Genomic DNA, 15,578 nt, shown 5'->3' with positions numbered 1-15,578 from the left:
CCAACAACCAGTTTATACAAGTCCGCTCGTACAAGCGCGCTTCGAGTCTGGAGCGTGAAATATCCATCATCGGCCACGAGACGTGCGCTTATATTACATGCTCCTTCATCAGTTGGTCGTGGCTGTCCGCGGTTTAAGCACATACGAATGTACGCCGACGAGCGAGAGCCGCTCGCTAATATTGTAACACAAGCGAACGCGACTGCGATGTCGCGAGAGAGCAGATCGAGCGGTAAAATGGTGGGAGCTGCGCGCGTATTATTCGGTGGCCGACGTCGTGGTCGCGCATAATGCGAGCATTCAATTATATGTATTACCTCTTAACGAGTACGTCGCTTATAGTTTCGTCGTCCTTTGTTTCCACGAGTGCGCGCACTTGAAAGAGAGAACACGGTATAAAGTGGACCGCGACTCTCTATGTGTGTCTAATATGCACAAGCGCGCGTGTTTGTTTTGGATTTGCGTCGGCGTGTTCTTATCGTCGTCGTTGTGCCTCTGCGATGCTCTGCTCTTTGACCAGCTGGGTAAGGACTCTTTCCTCGTTCGCTATATTCGTCAAAGTCATAGCAAATTCGTGAAAATTGTTTTGTTAACATTTTTGACGTTGCCTTCGAATTTGCGGCTTTATATTTGACTTTATACAGTTTTGGTCCCGGCGCGCGTGTATTATGCAAGATAATCAAAACGAAACGCAGAGAAAGTTAAAAAAACTGGGTATGCCGGCGCGAGCACTGCGTAATTCGGTGGAATGGCGCGTCGTCGTGCCCTTTTTTTGAAACGCGACAATATTTGAAAGTACATATTATGCACGCTGCCGTAAATTTGAAATTTTTAGTACAATTTATATTATATAGAATTTGGAGTATTCGTATAATAATCTAGTGTTACGGAAAGAATAATTAAAGCCCTTTTATGTAACGATTGAATAATTTCACAGTTTTTAAACAATTTTCATACTTAAATAACTTGAATATAATTTCCTCTCTGCTATTCGCTTTCGGCGCGCACGAATTTATTTAATGTGCATTATTTGTATCGCAGATGCTCTTTTGAACTCCGAAAGACTTTCGGATGAAATGGAAAAAATTCGAATGATACATTACAAAAGGTTGGTTACTTGAAAAATGACTCATTCTCGAGTGGGTTGTATTTATTTTTCTTAATGAGATATCTCTATAGCTGTTAATCCATAATAATAAAACCATGAACACAATCACTTCAAATTCAATTGTAGATCATCAAACGAGGATGTCGAAGCTCTTAACTACAGCCTCGCCCAATCGGAGGAATTGATGGAAAATATCGATTCGCAAAAACCTTACGTACTTTATATTCATGGCTACGAAGAACACCCCGCGAACGAGAGCATTCAAACGGTGGTTTCAGGTAAATTTATTCCTGCTTCAACTCTTAGCTCATTAAAGATTATCATCCAGACGCGATAGACCGATCAAAGTTATTCGACGCTTTGTTCTTTCTGACATTTCTCACTGACATTGTCGTCTGCAACCGATATAATTATACGCCGGATATAGGAGCATAATCATGCTGCACATTTAGAATGAGTCATGCAATGCTTGAACATATTGAATTCCCAAACAAATACTTGTCATTTTTTATAGCCTATATTCAGCGAGGGACGGATAACATAGTGGTGTTGGACTGGAGTGCATTCGCCTTTGGCAACTACGTAAGCGTGGCCGCACGCATCAAAGATATTTCCAAGTGCACGGCCATGGCACTCGGAAACTTGGCGGCTGCGGGATTAAACGTCGATACACTCCACGTCATAGGTCACTCCCTTGGCGCACAGGTGGCTGGCTTCATCGATCGACATCTCGACTTTTCTATACCAAGAGTTACCGGTAAGCTTTGCGCGTTGCTATACGTTTATGCAAGTACAAGACTAGTTGCTTTATCTGCACAAGGCTGGTGGTGAAACAGCGATGTCATTATGCTCGATGCACTCGTGCGCCGTTCTCTCATTATTATTTCGTTGATGCATGTACACAGCGCTTCAAATGTTGTACATTGCTCGTGTTCGGTGGGGAAATACTTCAAGTTGATGAAATGGCATATTCTCAGGAAATAATATTCTTATCTGCGTGGAACGTCGGAGATATTTCGCAAAATTTGTTCAGTTGAGTTGTTCGCAAAACAAATTTCAATTTATAGTACACCTTATATCAATATAGTCCATGTATATCATTGAAAAGATAATGAATCATAAGCTATTTCGAGAATCAGCACTGAGGATTCTTATCAAATGATTCATCTTCAGATCAGAGGACAATTGAATAAATAAATGAGAATTTTCCGCTAATATGTAAAAATATATTATAATGCAAGATCGCACGCCAATAGCAGACGTGCTATCGATTGCTAATTTAAATTAATTAGTCCGCGATTCAATTAGATGTCGTGTGTATCGATGACTCTTGGAAAGAGGAAGGCCTCACACGAGTTTCGTGCTCCACTCGAAAGTTTGAAGACGCTGTTTTATGCAAATGTACCGGCTGAAGACGACAGCTTGATGTGGGAAGATGCTGTGGACGCGGGATTCAATTTGAAATTTAGATTGCTTAACTTTGCCTTAAAAAAAATCCCTGGTAATCCCGAGATTCGTTCTAACTTCGCGTATGTTTTGTATTTACAATTTTGAATTGCACGCGCGCATAAATAAAATCTTTTCACATTTTTACTGACTGCAAAATCCAAACAATCAATCAACGTTACCACGAACGAACGTTTGAAAAAAGTCACAGACAAACAGACGCTAACAAATCGATAATATATCAATTCAGGATTCGTCAACGCCGAACACGCGCAAAAATCCATACTATATCCTATAAGCAGGATTATCCATCGGAAATTCGATTTCCGACCGCAGCAATGTACACACACCCTCGTGCTAATATTTTTTTCACGACACCTCTACTCCACTGGTGTGTATGTACATATTATATGTACCAGGAAATCGAGCTTATTTGATCGCTCGGAGTTTCGCGGTTCGCGCGAAGCACGCGCTCCGATTAAACGAGCCCGCGGGCAGCTAAAAGCTCCGATGTATTGCATTGCAGGCTTAGATCCGGCTAACCCATTGTTCTACCAATTCGGCGCCGAGCACGTGGACGAGCGTAGTGGTCAGCAGGTCGACATCGTTCACACTGACGGGGGTATCTATGGAGCTTACGAGCATACCGGCAGCGTCGACTTCTATGCCAACGGGGGCATCAGACCGCAGCCTGGATGCTTCTTGTTTGGAGTACCCTTGTCTCCCAGGAGTAAGATATATTTCTTTGTTATTGAGACCTCGAATGCTGCTCATATGATTGTGATTCCTTGGAAAGTGTTTGTTGTCAAATATGTTGATCTTCTTGCTTTTGGGAATCGACTTTTTGTCGTTCAAAACAAACACTGTTCGTTATTAATCTTTGGTTGAAATTGCAAAAAAATCGTACTTGTTTATTCCGTCAGAAAAGAAGCGAAGCTCGTTGCAACGTAACGATTTACTGGTCCGCACGTTTCGTGTTGGACGTGTTCGCACGTCAATTTGAAGGGTAATTTTTCAATCATCATTTAATCGCAGGTCTATGCAGCCACTGGCGTTCCTGGCGTTTTTATGCCGAATCCGTCATCAATGACAAGGCTTTTCCTGCTTTGGAGTGTGGCTCCCAAGCTATGTTCCTAACAGGCGGATGCAAGGAGAATAGGATAGTTTATTTCGGATACTCGATGCCAAAGAACGTGTAAGTTATTTTTTGAAAATGGACAAGGCTGTCAACGCGTTATCGATTTCTATTCGAAATTCATTTTGAAATACTGCCTATCAGTTCTACGGTAACTAGAACAAATAATTCTGCCTTATCGCTCTCGAGCATCCAAGCTCGACATACTATATTTATTGTTGGAGGACGAAAAGGAGCCGAGAGCCACCGAGATCACGCTTCGAACTATGTGTGCTACATAAAACTTTTTCTCGATAATTGATTTTCTGATTTATTTTGATGGAATTGAAAGCCTGATGATTGTTTATCACCCTTTCAGATCAGGAAAGTACTTCTTTACAACGAACGCCAGGTCTCCGTTCGGAAAGGGATTAGCAGGCTTGAGAGGAACGAATGCCTGATTTTTGAATCATGTAAAATACTATTTATTATATGTGATATTTATTTGACATTTAACAACACTTATTTACACACACACACACACACACATATATATATATATATATATATATATATGTGTGTGTGTGTTTATACGTATATATACGTATAAATAACAGTCCTTTTTCGTAATACCCTTTTTTCAAGTCAGCATTTTGCAGCACTTAAACGCGCTAATGCCCTTATCAATAGGCAGTATACATTAGATAATAAAGCTTAGAAAGACGTCGGCGTACGGTGTGCGCTCATCACGAGTAATTTCTGAAAAACAGAGAACAATCTGCGTTACATCAATGAACTTTTATTGCATTGTATAAGTTAAACAAGTGTACTCAAGGACTCGTTATAAGTTAGCGAATCGTTAGAAAACGTCAAAGCGTGCTCCAAAGAGAAATGTGTACTTATATTCGAATGTAAAACGACGACAGAAAAAACTAAAAAAACAGATAGTAATAACTCACGAGTTGTTGTCGCTTCGTTCAGCGATGTCGTTATCACAATTGAGATTTCCATTTTCGTCGATTTGCGTCAAAATGACCTGGTTCTTCTCCTTGTTCCTGATCTCGGCGCAGAAGGAATCCCTGCCAGAAAACATAGAATTGAATTTTTCGTCTTCGCGCAGCGTACTAAATAAAACTCGTCGTCCGTTTGAGAGCGTGCGAGATGATAAAGCAGCTTTATAGCTGCACTAGAGAGAACGTGCAGCTTCAATAGCCGTGTACTATATAGTCGATATCATCGCGGTAAAAAGTTTAAGCTCTGTAAACAGTTCTCATTTCCCAAGCTCCAAAACGTTATCTTCCGGAGGGTATAGACAGTCCGTGATGTCAGAGTAAAATTGTAAATTAGCCGTTGCGCTGCGCACCTCGTCAAAATTCGAAAGCATGCAAGAGGATAAGGTATCGCAAGCTCGTGCTTGGATAAAGTTGGTGCACGAAAGCCGACGCTATTAAGCGCTGCAGCACACGGTTTTAAACACCTTAACAAAACCTGCGATTGTGTATAGAGAGAGTTCAATCATAAATATTGAAGACACGACAGCAGTTGGCTATGTGTGACTGCAGCGCGTATAGTATCGCCATAACAGCCACGCACGCACAAATACATTCGGGGTGGAATAAAAATGTATTACCAACTCTTCCTTCGCATCATCGGATAGACGGTGGGGCAGGAAAAGCCATTAAAGTTGGTGGAAAGGCAGCTCGTGTAGGCGCCCATGTCTTTCCAGTATAGCCAGTCGCCGACCTGGAATTCCGGCAAGTGCACGTCCTTTGCGATGCAGTCCAAGGAGTCGCAGGTCGGCCCCCACAAAGTCGATAAGTGCTTCTCCTCGTTCACTGAGTGACTCTGCAAGCAGTCGTAATTTCGGCTACATTATATACACACATGTCGTATTATATATCGGGGCACGGCTCCTTTAATCTTCTTGTACACAGCGAGGAAGCTTTGCCAACGGATGCGACTCGAGAGCGGGCTCCGAGTCCTCGAGTGAGTGATTTAATCGAAGATAATACGAGAACTAGAAGGAGAGACACGTGACTTCGATCGGAGTATTCTTGCAGCGCGTTAGTTGCTACGTGCGCGAGTGCTGTAAACAATTAGACTTTAACCGTGTTCTGGGCTTTAACTTGCCAAACAAAATGAGTTGAGAGCGACTAAAGTTTTAAAGATACGGTTAATTGGAGAATATTATGCTGCCAGTCTTTGCGAGCACGGCGCGAACGATTTACTCCGCGTGGGGAAAAAGGTTCGTTCGTTCGATATTTATTCTCCGGATGTGTATCAGCTGCGCAGGAGGAGCTTGCGAGAAAAAAAAGAAATGACTCAGGTGTTTTGTATATAGCGCAGCATTTAAGGCTGTTTTTTTTTCGCAAAAAGCGAGATCGACTTCGTGTACGTATGCATACAAATTTATTGTTTCATCAGGTATTTCTTAGGAATATATACACGAGTACAACGAGACGGCCCTCATTAAAGCTCTTTCAGAAATTAGTTGTATCCACGCGCAAACACGCCGACGTGTAACTAATGGAATCGTCGAAATTAGGACATCCAGTTTAGATGTTCACTCGAAATAATCCCGGTGCTCATCAGTCCCAGTTAAACATTGAGTTATATATGTGTATATACATACAGCTATAATATAGTACAACAATATTAGCGAAAATAGGCGTGTTGCACGGACTATATCAATGAGGCGCGCGCACGCGAGAATTAGCACCGCGATTTTCACGAATTCAGGACAAATTTGCTTTATCAGTTTGCCAAGCTAATCTCGAAGAAAAGTCAACTCGCATTACTCCCGAGCAAACAAAAGGCTCGCTCTGCATGTGCGGAGCTATGTATACAATTATACACGAGCGCGACCAGCTCGCTCCGTGCTTTATATGCACAATTCGAGGGACGGTCTGCGGGGTCAAACTGGCATCGGCGTGTATAGCTATATAACGTATAATATATAGCTGAGAGCGAGACTCACCTTGTTGAGGGGGTCGGGCAGTCGAGCTTTCAGCTGGATCAGCTCATCGAGGAAGGAGCCGTAGGCGCCGTCGGTGACGTAGTACATGTACTTCTTGCGATTGCCTTCGTGGACGATCTTCTTGCCGTGCACATAGGCGACCGCTTTGACGGCCGACGTGACGTAGTACCTGCCGGGCTCGCTGATCACTCGGATTGTCGGATCGATAGCCCGCACCGCCTCGTTGATCACCTCTGCGAACTGATTATTTGGCCCACGTGAGATAGCGCGCGACGACTACGAAGGGCATTATATACTGCGCAGATATTACTTCTTCCAATCAAAGATGCGCGCATATATCGAATTGCGCGCTAACTAGACCGCATTGTTCGCTAGGATGTATACGCGCTTTTCATCGCGTGTGGACGCGCAGGGCTGAGATGGACTGCATTTGCGCGCGCTTGTTCCCGCGCTGCAGGGACGACGGCAATTTAATCGCACTGGTGACGAGCGCATTTTCACGTCTGTTCCAAGCGATTGTTGCCGCGTTCCAGACTTCTTTTTTGATCGTGTGTAACGAAAAAACGTTGGCTTTTTTTAGTTTTCAGACGCGGCTACGCCTTAGCGGGTTTTGAAAAATTGATACGCGCTTAATAGCTTTTACGCCGAGATATATAGGTCAAAGTAAGGCAGTTTTTCGCTTTAGCTGTTTCTAGTCGAGCGTGGAGCATTTTTGGTATTCAAAATGCGTTTTCGCCAGTTTTTGTTCAAGATCGTCGATTCTGGCTCAAAATTTGACTTTGTTATTAGTTGCAGGTTGTGACACAATTGTACATCACATGCGCGATCTCGTGGCGTAATGCGCTGCGAATAATTTGCATGGACTATTTGCCATCGAAATTGAATGGAAATCAGAATTTTCGCTAAATGGATCATTAATGTATCAAATTAGAATTTATACCCGCAACTGATCAGTCTCGCTGTTGATGGCCACTGCAGTACAGGAAATGGTAAAATCTAATTGATTATATTGATAGAAATAAATTTCAATATTCGACGCGACTCTTCCGGCTCGTTATTATGCTAATGAATAAGCTGCGATATAGCTTGTTTATGAACCGAATTGGACAATGTGGAATTCTTAAATATTGCGCCGACGCTTATTATCTAACTGTCGGCGGAAAATTGCAAATGTGCGGTATTTAGATGTGCAAAAAACCGAACGACAAACATCGTGGCGTATTTTTATCTCGGCGTTTGGTTTATCTTGTCGCGCCTCTGAATGAAAAGTGTATTTTATATTATAACGACCGAACTGGTTAGAATTTAGATTTCGCTTTTTATACTGTGATCGGTTGACTTTAGGTATGTTTTTTAACAGTAGATTTTCACGTTCATACCTTACCTTGAGGCTGAAAAATAAAGGATCTACTCTACTGGAGGTTTTATATTTTGTTTATTTTTTTATTCAAAAATCATATTTTATATGTTGAACAGTACATAATTTATACTTGGATAAAATAGTATTAACTTTTATATTTTTAAATTTCCGATAGTTATATATTATTGAGTTTAATTAGGTTAGCGATATATCAAAAGGTAATTAATAGGAAATTAATTATTCATCGGGCTTTGTTTGCAGCTAATAAAACGGTTCATGACTAAGATTAATCAGGTAGTTAAAAAACAGTTTTAATAAGTTATGCTATATTAGATTCAGATATTAATTACCGAGAAATTAATGTTTGATTATTATGTTTTAAAGTGTGCATTCTTGTTAAAATTTTAGATGGTTTAAAACTTTAGTTTGTTAAGACAGCGTTAAACTCGTTAATTTTGTTAATGTTAATTCAATCGCGAGGCAACATTTATTCGAAAAATAATCACACTCGATAAGAAGTAATTGAAGAACACTTTTATTTTCAATACTATTTATACTCAAAGTCAATGCAGCAATTGAGCTTTAAACTCGCCCAAATCCACGCGAGTCTCAATTAAAATTAGTCCTTGTAATTAAGCTGGCTACTAACCGCGATCCAAAACTGCCGCGTGATCGATCACTAGAGACTAATTCGCGAAGTGTGTAAAAAAAAAACAACAATGTCATCCCGTACGCGTGCGTGCGCGCCTACGATCTATTCGCTCGACAAGCAAGAAGAGCCCGCGAGACAAAGAGTTACGTAATTGCGACGCGGAAGCTGCGAGCGCGACGGCACATATCCTACAAGAGCGATTCGCGCGTCGTTATACGCGCGTCCGAAAACAGGAACAAAGCGTCTTCGTCCGGCCGTTCGCGCGACGTATAGCGCGGATCTCAAAAAAAGCATCAGCTATCCACCAACGACGTTAAAGCGTTCGACTCCTCGCAGGCTCCCGCCGACGGCAGCGGCGGCGGCGGCTATACTATACTATAGTGCTACTGCGGCGACGGCGGCGGCGGTAAAATCGATAATTCAAGCGGAACGCGCCAGCGCGGCGAGAGCGAGAGCCAACCAACCACACCCCCGAGCCAGCGCGTCTACGTGCTTGTGAATCTACGCGAGGAGCGCGTCACCAGGGCAGGGCCCAGGTGTGCTTGAAGGTGGTGGTGGTGACCTTCTTGACCTTGCTACGATAGTTCCAGTTGGTGCGGTAGTAATCGCCCAGCCAGAATATCAGGTGCTTGTACTCGAAGAGCAGCTCCTTGAACACGAAGCACCTGTGCAGGCGCGTAAAGTAGGACCATACCTCGTCGAGCAGGAAGTCGCTGTCGCCGGGGATGCCGCCGCCGATGTCGATCAGCTGAACGTTGTGGTGGCCGAGGGAGCGGGCCACGTCGATGAGGTACTTGCAGATGCCGATGCCCCGGCTCAGGGCCATCACCTCGCCGCAGGGGCTGCCCACGTGGAAGCTGAAGCCGTGGAGCTCGAGGCCGAGGTCGCGGCAGCCGCGGATCAGCCGGACAGCTTCCTCGCCCGGGTCGCAGCCGAACTTCTGCCCGAGGTACGAGTCCGAGACGGCGGCGTCGCAGCGGAACCGGATGATTATCCTGCGCCACAGACAGCATCGGGCAGAGTTAGCTTGCGCGAGCTTTCGCTTTCGGCCTATCCGACGTACCGATCGTCGTCAATTAACGAGCGACAGCGCTAATCTAAACAATTAACGCGCTTCGCGCCTTTATCGGTTAATGCTTCGATTAGCGCTATCGCGCGAGTCAATAATACAAGCATCCGACGTAAATAAGTGCGCGCACAAACGAGGCACTTTCGATGTCCTCGCGCGCGGTACAGTTGCCGACCTTGATTATAATACTCGTGCACTCACTTAGCGTCCGGGTAGAGTTCCCTGATCTTTCTCAGCTCCCACATGCTGTCGGCCGTCATTTTGGAAACGCCGACCTTCTGGGCGTAGCGAATTTGCGTGGGCGTCTTCACGGGATTGGCGAAAATGATCCGGTCAGCCGGCACTCCGTAGGCCATCACTGTCACTATCTCTTGCTGCAACGGAACGGAACGGGCTCGTCACTCGTAAGGTCGAGTGGACGCAAATATTGCTCTATTTTGGTGTCAATTTACCTTTGAAGCGCAATCGAAGCTGGCGCCGAGAGCGGCGAGAGTTTTAATGACGGTCGGGTTCGGGTTGCATTTTACAGCTGAAATCAATATTTTTACTCAGAAAAAAGTAAGGGATAGAACGCGCGTGCGGGAAATCCCGCGCGACTATTCGACAGCACTTAATCATTCGAGTTTTTGTGGCAATCAAAAGGCAGGATATACAGACCGACGTAGGGAGTGGTTTTTTTTTCATCGCAAAAATCTCCTTTCGAAAGCAATCGCACAACGGGGATTGCGATGGAAGAGGATGGGAGAGGAAAAACAACACTGTTCACTCAAAGCGTGTACTATACTGTATAACGGGAATGACAATGGCCTGCACACCGTAATGAGGGACGACCCTGGGGATCCTCTCGACCCAAGTCCTGTGCTTCCTGACGAGGTCGCCGACGTCCAGCAAGTGGAACGGATCCTCGAGATTCTCCAAGGCAATGATCTTCCTCATGATCTCGAGATCGTCGAGCTTGTCGTCGAAGATGCGCACCTCGTCGAAGTCGTAGGGGAACAACGAGAGAGTCATGGCGATGTCCTGGTCGGTATCTCTGCTACTCTTGCGCTACGAAAAAATCGTTATCCTTCGACTCGTCGTCGACGTCGACCAAACGGTCTGATTATCAGAATTTTCGCGACTGCTGCGAGTTTGTCGGAGTTAGAGAGAAGCGATGCTCGTTTTCGGCGCTGCAGGAGAGTGAGAGAAAAAAGCACTATAAGCCGGTGCTCGGTCGGGACACAACTTGCACGGCCGGCCGACGGAGGTTCGGCATTTATAGCGACACGCGGCTCCTTCCACGTTTCGCTCTGCGTCTCTCTCTCTCTCTCTCTCTCTCTCTCTCTCTCTCTCTCTCTCTCTCTCTCTCTCTCTCTCTCTTTCTCGTTACACGATCGCACGCACACAAGTGCACATACGCGCGGGCGATAAGGAGCGCGAGCGGTTTTTTACGTTACTCGGGAAAATCGACTCCCCGCGGATATAGACTGACGTATCTGGCAATCGGAAGAGCTGCACGAATCGGAGCGCGCTGCCAATCTAAAGCGGGGGGTCGTCAAATATTGAGAGAGACGAAGAGGACGCGCAAAGAGAAGGCGCGCTCGCGCGCGTGTGCGACGATTCGGAGCTGGCTTTGTTTTTTTTCTCGCGCGCGCTCACTCTTCGACGACCGGTTATACTGGAAAGGCTTTTGCACGTGAGGAGGGAAAAAATATCTACGATGAATTGGCATGGCACTGCAGAATTTTCGATTTTTTTTTTCCATCGATCTGGCCACTGATACGAGATTTTGACCAATCGGCGCGAGGTGCGCGCGGTATCTGAAAGAGCTTGCATGGAGCTTTCAGCGTGATTTTTTAGATAGAGCTTTCGCGGCCTCTGTCGAATGTTTTTCACCGCCGCTGATTGCAAGATATGGTGTTGCATTTTAATACGAAGTTATACAGTTTTCCGGTTATGTAGTATTTTTTCCACTGCGAAATTCCGCAAAAGGAAGAGTCATCGAAAATTGCAGAACGATGTTTTTCCGATGCGCGAGGTTAATAACTCTGGGAAAAACTGACATTATTTTCCACTGCACTCACGCGGCTACAGGTATATAATGCAACGTTGATTGATACTTATTGACGAAATTTGAAAATCGTAATTAGTTTCTAAAAATCGCAATCACGTGGCAAATTGTTCGGCTATCTCAAGATTATAATATCGGTAGATGTGTAATGTGTAATGTTATCGACCACCGAAATCAAGCAGTATTCAGCAAGATCAATTTTATCAAGACAAATCAACAAATCGATTCATCAAACGTCTTGAGGATTTAACTACGGGAAGGTTACATGCTACACTTAAGCACATTTTACATGTTCCATTTACACGATGCTTCGATAAAGCGTATGTTCAAAAATTTGCGAATATTCGCATATTTATAGAAAATCGCGTTCGTTAATATACTCATACTTATATATACTCGATCGCATCGATATCGAATTTGAAAATACTTCTGCAATCTGCATTTGTTACAGTACACACCGTATCATATATATATATATATATATATATATATATATATATATATATGATTATTTAAAAACGTGAGCCACACTGCAGAAGCGACGGAATTTCCCGCGTATCCTCGTCCTCGTGTCAAGCTGTCATTACGAATTCCCGATCGATATATCGGGAATTATTTCAGAACTCGCGGAGTCGACTTTGGCGCGAAAATTTATCGAGGAAAAAAATCGACTTCGCCCTTCACAACGTGCTTGTACTACTACATACGAACGAGGCATGTTTACCGAATGTGAGTAGGCGAAATTTTCACTTAATCTCTGTATAGACTCGTAATCATAATCCTCCATACAATTAATATAAGCGCGTGATTGATTCACGCATTATATATCGTTCGAGTTTGTTGTAACGTATCTATTGACATTGATGTAAGCCTTTGGCGCATTATCAAGTTTTTGCACATGTGTGTAGTACATGCTCTCGTACCACCAGCTTTACATTGGTCTTTTCTGAGACAACTGAATAAATGGAAGAACAATTTATTTTTACATCTGCAAATATGATACATATCTACGTGGATATATGTAAAAAGCAAAAAGTGTAAGCGACGATCACGTGATTATTTCGTTGGAAATTTTGGATACTGGAGTATAGGGATCAGGTATCTTATGATCAATACTTAACTTACATAACAATTCTATGGTGGATATACGTTACTAAAAGAATGATAATAAAAAAAAGGATTCGCGTAACGTATATGCAAGGTATAACGTTTCTGACATTTTAAGCAAACGGAAAGTGTTATCGACTCGTCGATGTCCATTTTATTGAAATTGCATAAGCGGATTATACTGTATTCGAACGAATATCGCAATTTCAAAATAACGATGATGACTTTCTTATAACCGCGTCGAAACGTTCATTGGTCGTACAATTTACGTAGTCACTACGCACGTCGTTTATTACTTACCGCTCCAATATTGAATTCTCGAAATTAATCATCAATCAAGTAACTATCCATACATACATTTTGTAGTAACAGTTGCTTCTTATACGTATTAGGTAACGATATTTGCAATAATAAAAGTTGTGTACATTCGCGGATAGGGCAAATCGAATGTATTTCATTGAGCTAAGGAATCGTCGACGGTGCAGGATATGCTGGTAATCGCTCAAATTATCTCGACCGCATGTTCATTCAACTTTGCTAATGTTGCTCTGCCCGATTGGCTAATTAAATATCTGATGCACACAAATACCTTATATTATCGCGAAGTGCCAAGCGAGTTCTCAAAAGTGTGTAATCTGCACCTGAGCAGGAAATCCTGACGAGCGTCACAGCGAGTTTATCATTAAAAATAATTTTCAATAGTCAGAGATTCATCTGAAATTGTTTCAGCAATCGCAGATAATTTCTGATGTACGAAGACCACGCGTGCATTTATCTGCGGATCTTAACATCCTTTACGAGAAAAAGCCTGTGCCATTGAATAAACATTGCGAATGTCTAGCTGTTTTTGCTCCATTTATAGTATTTTTATTTTGCACGAGACCAAATAAAGAGGAAAATATCTCGATTGTTGCGGCAAATATGCATATTCTGACGCCGAATAAGAATAACCGAAAATGAATACATGTCGCTTGTTTTTGCGGCAATCGCTTTTATAACGGATTGCTGAATCAGTTATTCGTTTACTATCCATTCCTTACATTCAGACCTGTTATTCAAAAATTCGCATTTTCATATTAATACTGAAAATACCGACGTAATACCGCGTGGATTGGAATCGTTTTTCAGGAAAAACGCAGATTCAATTTTCGCGCCCCGATAACCAAATTGTGCTATACAGCAGTTAATTTTTTACGACAAAACTAAATCTTGCAAATAAAACAGACAACGGGAGAGTTACATGCCAGTTACAGCAAGAGACAAACCTATATCATGCATATACTTTTATTGTTGATAACGCGAACGTCCCCTTGAAAGGAATAATCCAAGAATTAGCGGTCTTATTACACTATCACCAGCTGTTTATTGAAAATATTCTGTTACAATTGCTGATGCAATCCGACCAATAACGCCGTCATCGTCGTCAAATTCAAAATTTGTAAGAAAAAAAATGGCCCAAAAAAGTCTTCTACAGCCGAAGCGATGTATTATCATACAAAATTTGTCCAAGTGTGAGCGCACACATAAATCCAGCGATCGTGCGCGACTTCGACGCATCCCATGATCGTAAACGCACTGCGGAAGTATAGCTCGATATTGCCAAGTGTACAATATGATAGCTATATCCGCAGGCACAGCGGAAATCATCTCGTCAAGCATCGCGAACATCAGAAGCCCTGCCGAGAAATCCTATCGATCCAGTATCTAGCTTACACACGCAGAGGCTACATAAATTCTTATCGGCGCGAGAGAATCAATCAACGCTGCATTGCAACGGTGCGCGACCTTAATAAACCGAGAGACAGAGTGAGAGAGAAGATCTAATATCGCGACACCCCAATATCTTCCATCACCTCCTTTCTCCTCCACTCCGCATCAGGCGCATACATCGGCGCACACACGCACATTAGCGCTATCGGAGGTGGTATAAGCTGATATCGAATTATCATCAGCGAGATATATATATATACTCGAATATGCACCCGAGTAGAAATTTGTAAGCTCGAGCCCATCTGAGAGCTGCCCTTTCCCGCGAACGAAATCTGATTGCTCTGCAGGCTCTATCAGCCATACGGAGGTACGCATAGCACCGAGCACCGCTCTAGCGAGTATAAGAGAATTAGGATCGCGCCGAGCGTAAATCGATTACGGGCACCGCGCGAGAGGCTTATTATCCCCGCGGAACAGAGCTGTCGGAGGAAATTTGCAATATCTATACACAGCTGCGATGTACCAATGAATCGGTGGGCCAGCATCAAGGGGAAGAAACTGTTTGCTCGGAAATCGTATCTTGGAAGCATTATTCGCTAAATATAGAGCCGCTGCGCTCGATCGAGTCGATCGCTGCTGATGCAATGTTTGAGCGGCAAAATTGAAAGCGCGCGGGCAAACAAAATAGCGTTTGTGTGCGCGCGATCCGGAACCGAGCGCATGATTTCTATTGTCAGCGATTATGAGCACTCCGTGCGCGCGCGCCTCTGTGCGAAATCGAGGCCAAACATTACGGAACGATTTTACATCTCTCGCGGCGTTACAAGCAGCTTGCGAAGATTTGGAAGTTTCCGATTGTAAAAACTGTTACAGGACCGTGTCGCGATAGGCGTGTAAGCCTGATAGGCTGGATGCGAGCGAGCTAGCGGAGAGAAAAAAAGAACGGCGTTCATTAGCATATTTCAAGCCTCATATGCGACGACGA

At 43.6% G+C, this 15,578-nt stretch overlaps 2 protein-coding genes across 2 annotated transcripts; one reads left to right on the top strand and one right to left on the bottom strand.

The window, feature by feature from the left end:
* The first annotated feature begins 9 nt into the window (after positions 1–9).
* Positions 10–4,622, top strand: LOC100114126 (lipase member H-A). Its single transcript, XM_001599028.6, has 7 exons — positions 10–524; positions 1,042–1,108; positions 1,235–1,386; positions 1,623–1,865; positions 3,081–3,284; positions 3,590–3,749; positions 4,048–4,622. Exons 1-7 carry the CDS (start codon positions 431–433, stop codon positions 4,127–4,129), a joined length of 1,002 nt encoding a protein of 333 aa, XP_001599078.1. The 5' UTR covers positions 10–430; the 3' UTR covers positions 4,130–4,622.
* LOC100114160 (ornithine decarboxylase 2) lies at positions 4,130–11,069 on the bottom strand. Its single transcript, XM_008210364.4, has 8 exons — positions 10,542–11,069; positions 10,179–10,255; positions 9,928–10,100; positions 9,352–9,652; positions 6,646–6,885; positions 5,299–5,513; positions 4,628–4,747; positions 4,130–4,427 (listed from the first exon to the last, which is right to left on the bottom strand). Exons 1-8 carry the CDS (start codon positions 10,735–10,737, stop codon positions 4,415–4,417), a joined length of 1,335 nt encoding a protein of 444 aa, XP_008208586.1. The 5' UTR covers positions 10,738–11,069; the 3' UTR covers positions 4,130–4,414.
* Between the last annotated feature and the right edge of the window lie 4,509 nt (positions 11,070–15,578).

The sequence above is a fragment of the Nasonia vitripennis genome, chromosome 4 (genome assembly GCF_009193385.2).
Source record: "Nasonia vitripennis strain AsymCx chromosome 4, Nvit_psr_1.1, whole genome shotgun sequence".
Classification (NCBI taxonomy): domain Eukaryota; kingdom Metazoa; phylum Arthropoda; class Insecta; order Hymenoptera; family Pteromalidae; genus Nasonia; species Nasonia vitripennis.
This window is presented reverse-complemented; position numbering and strand designations above follow the sequence as displayed.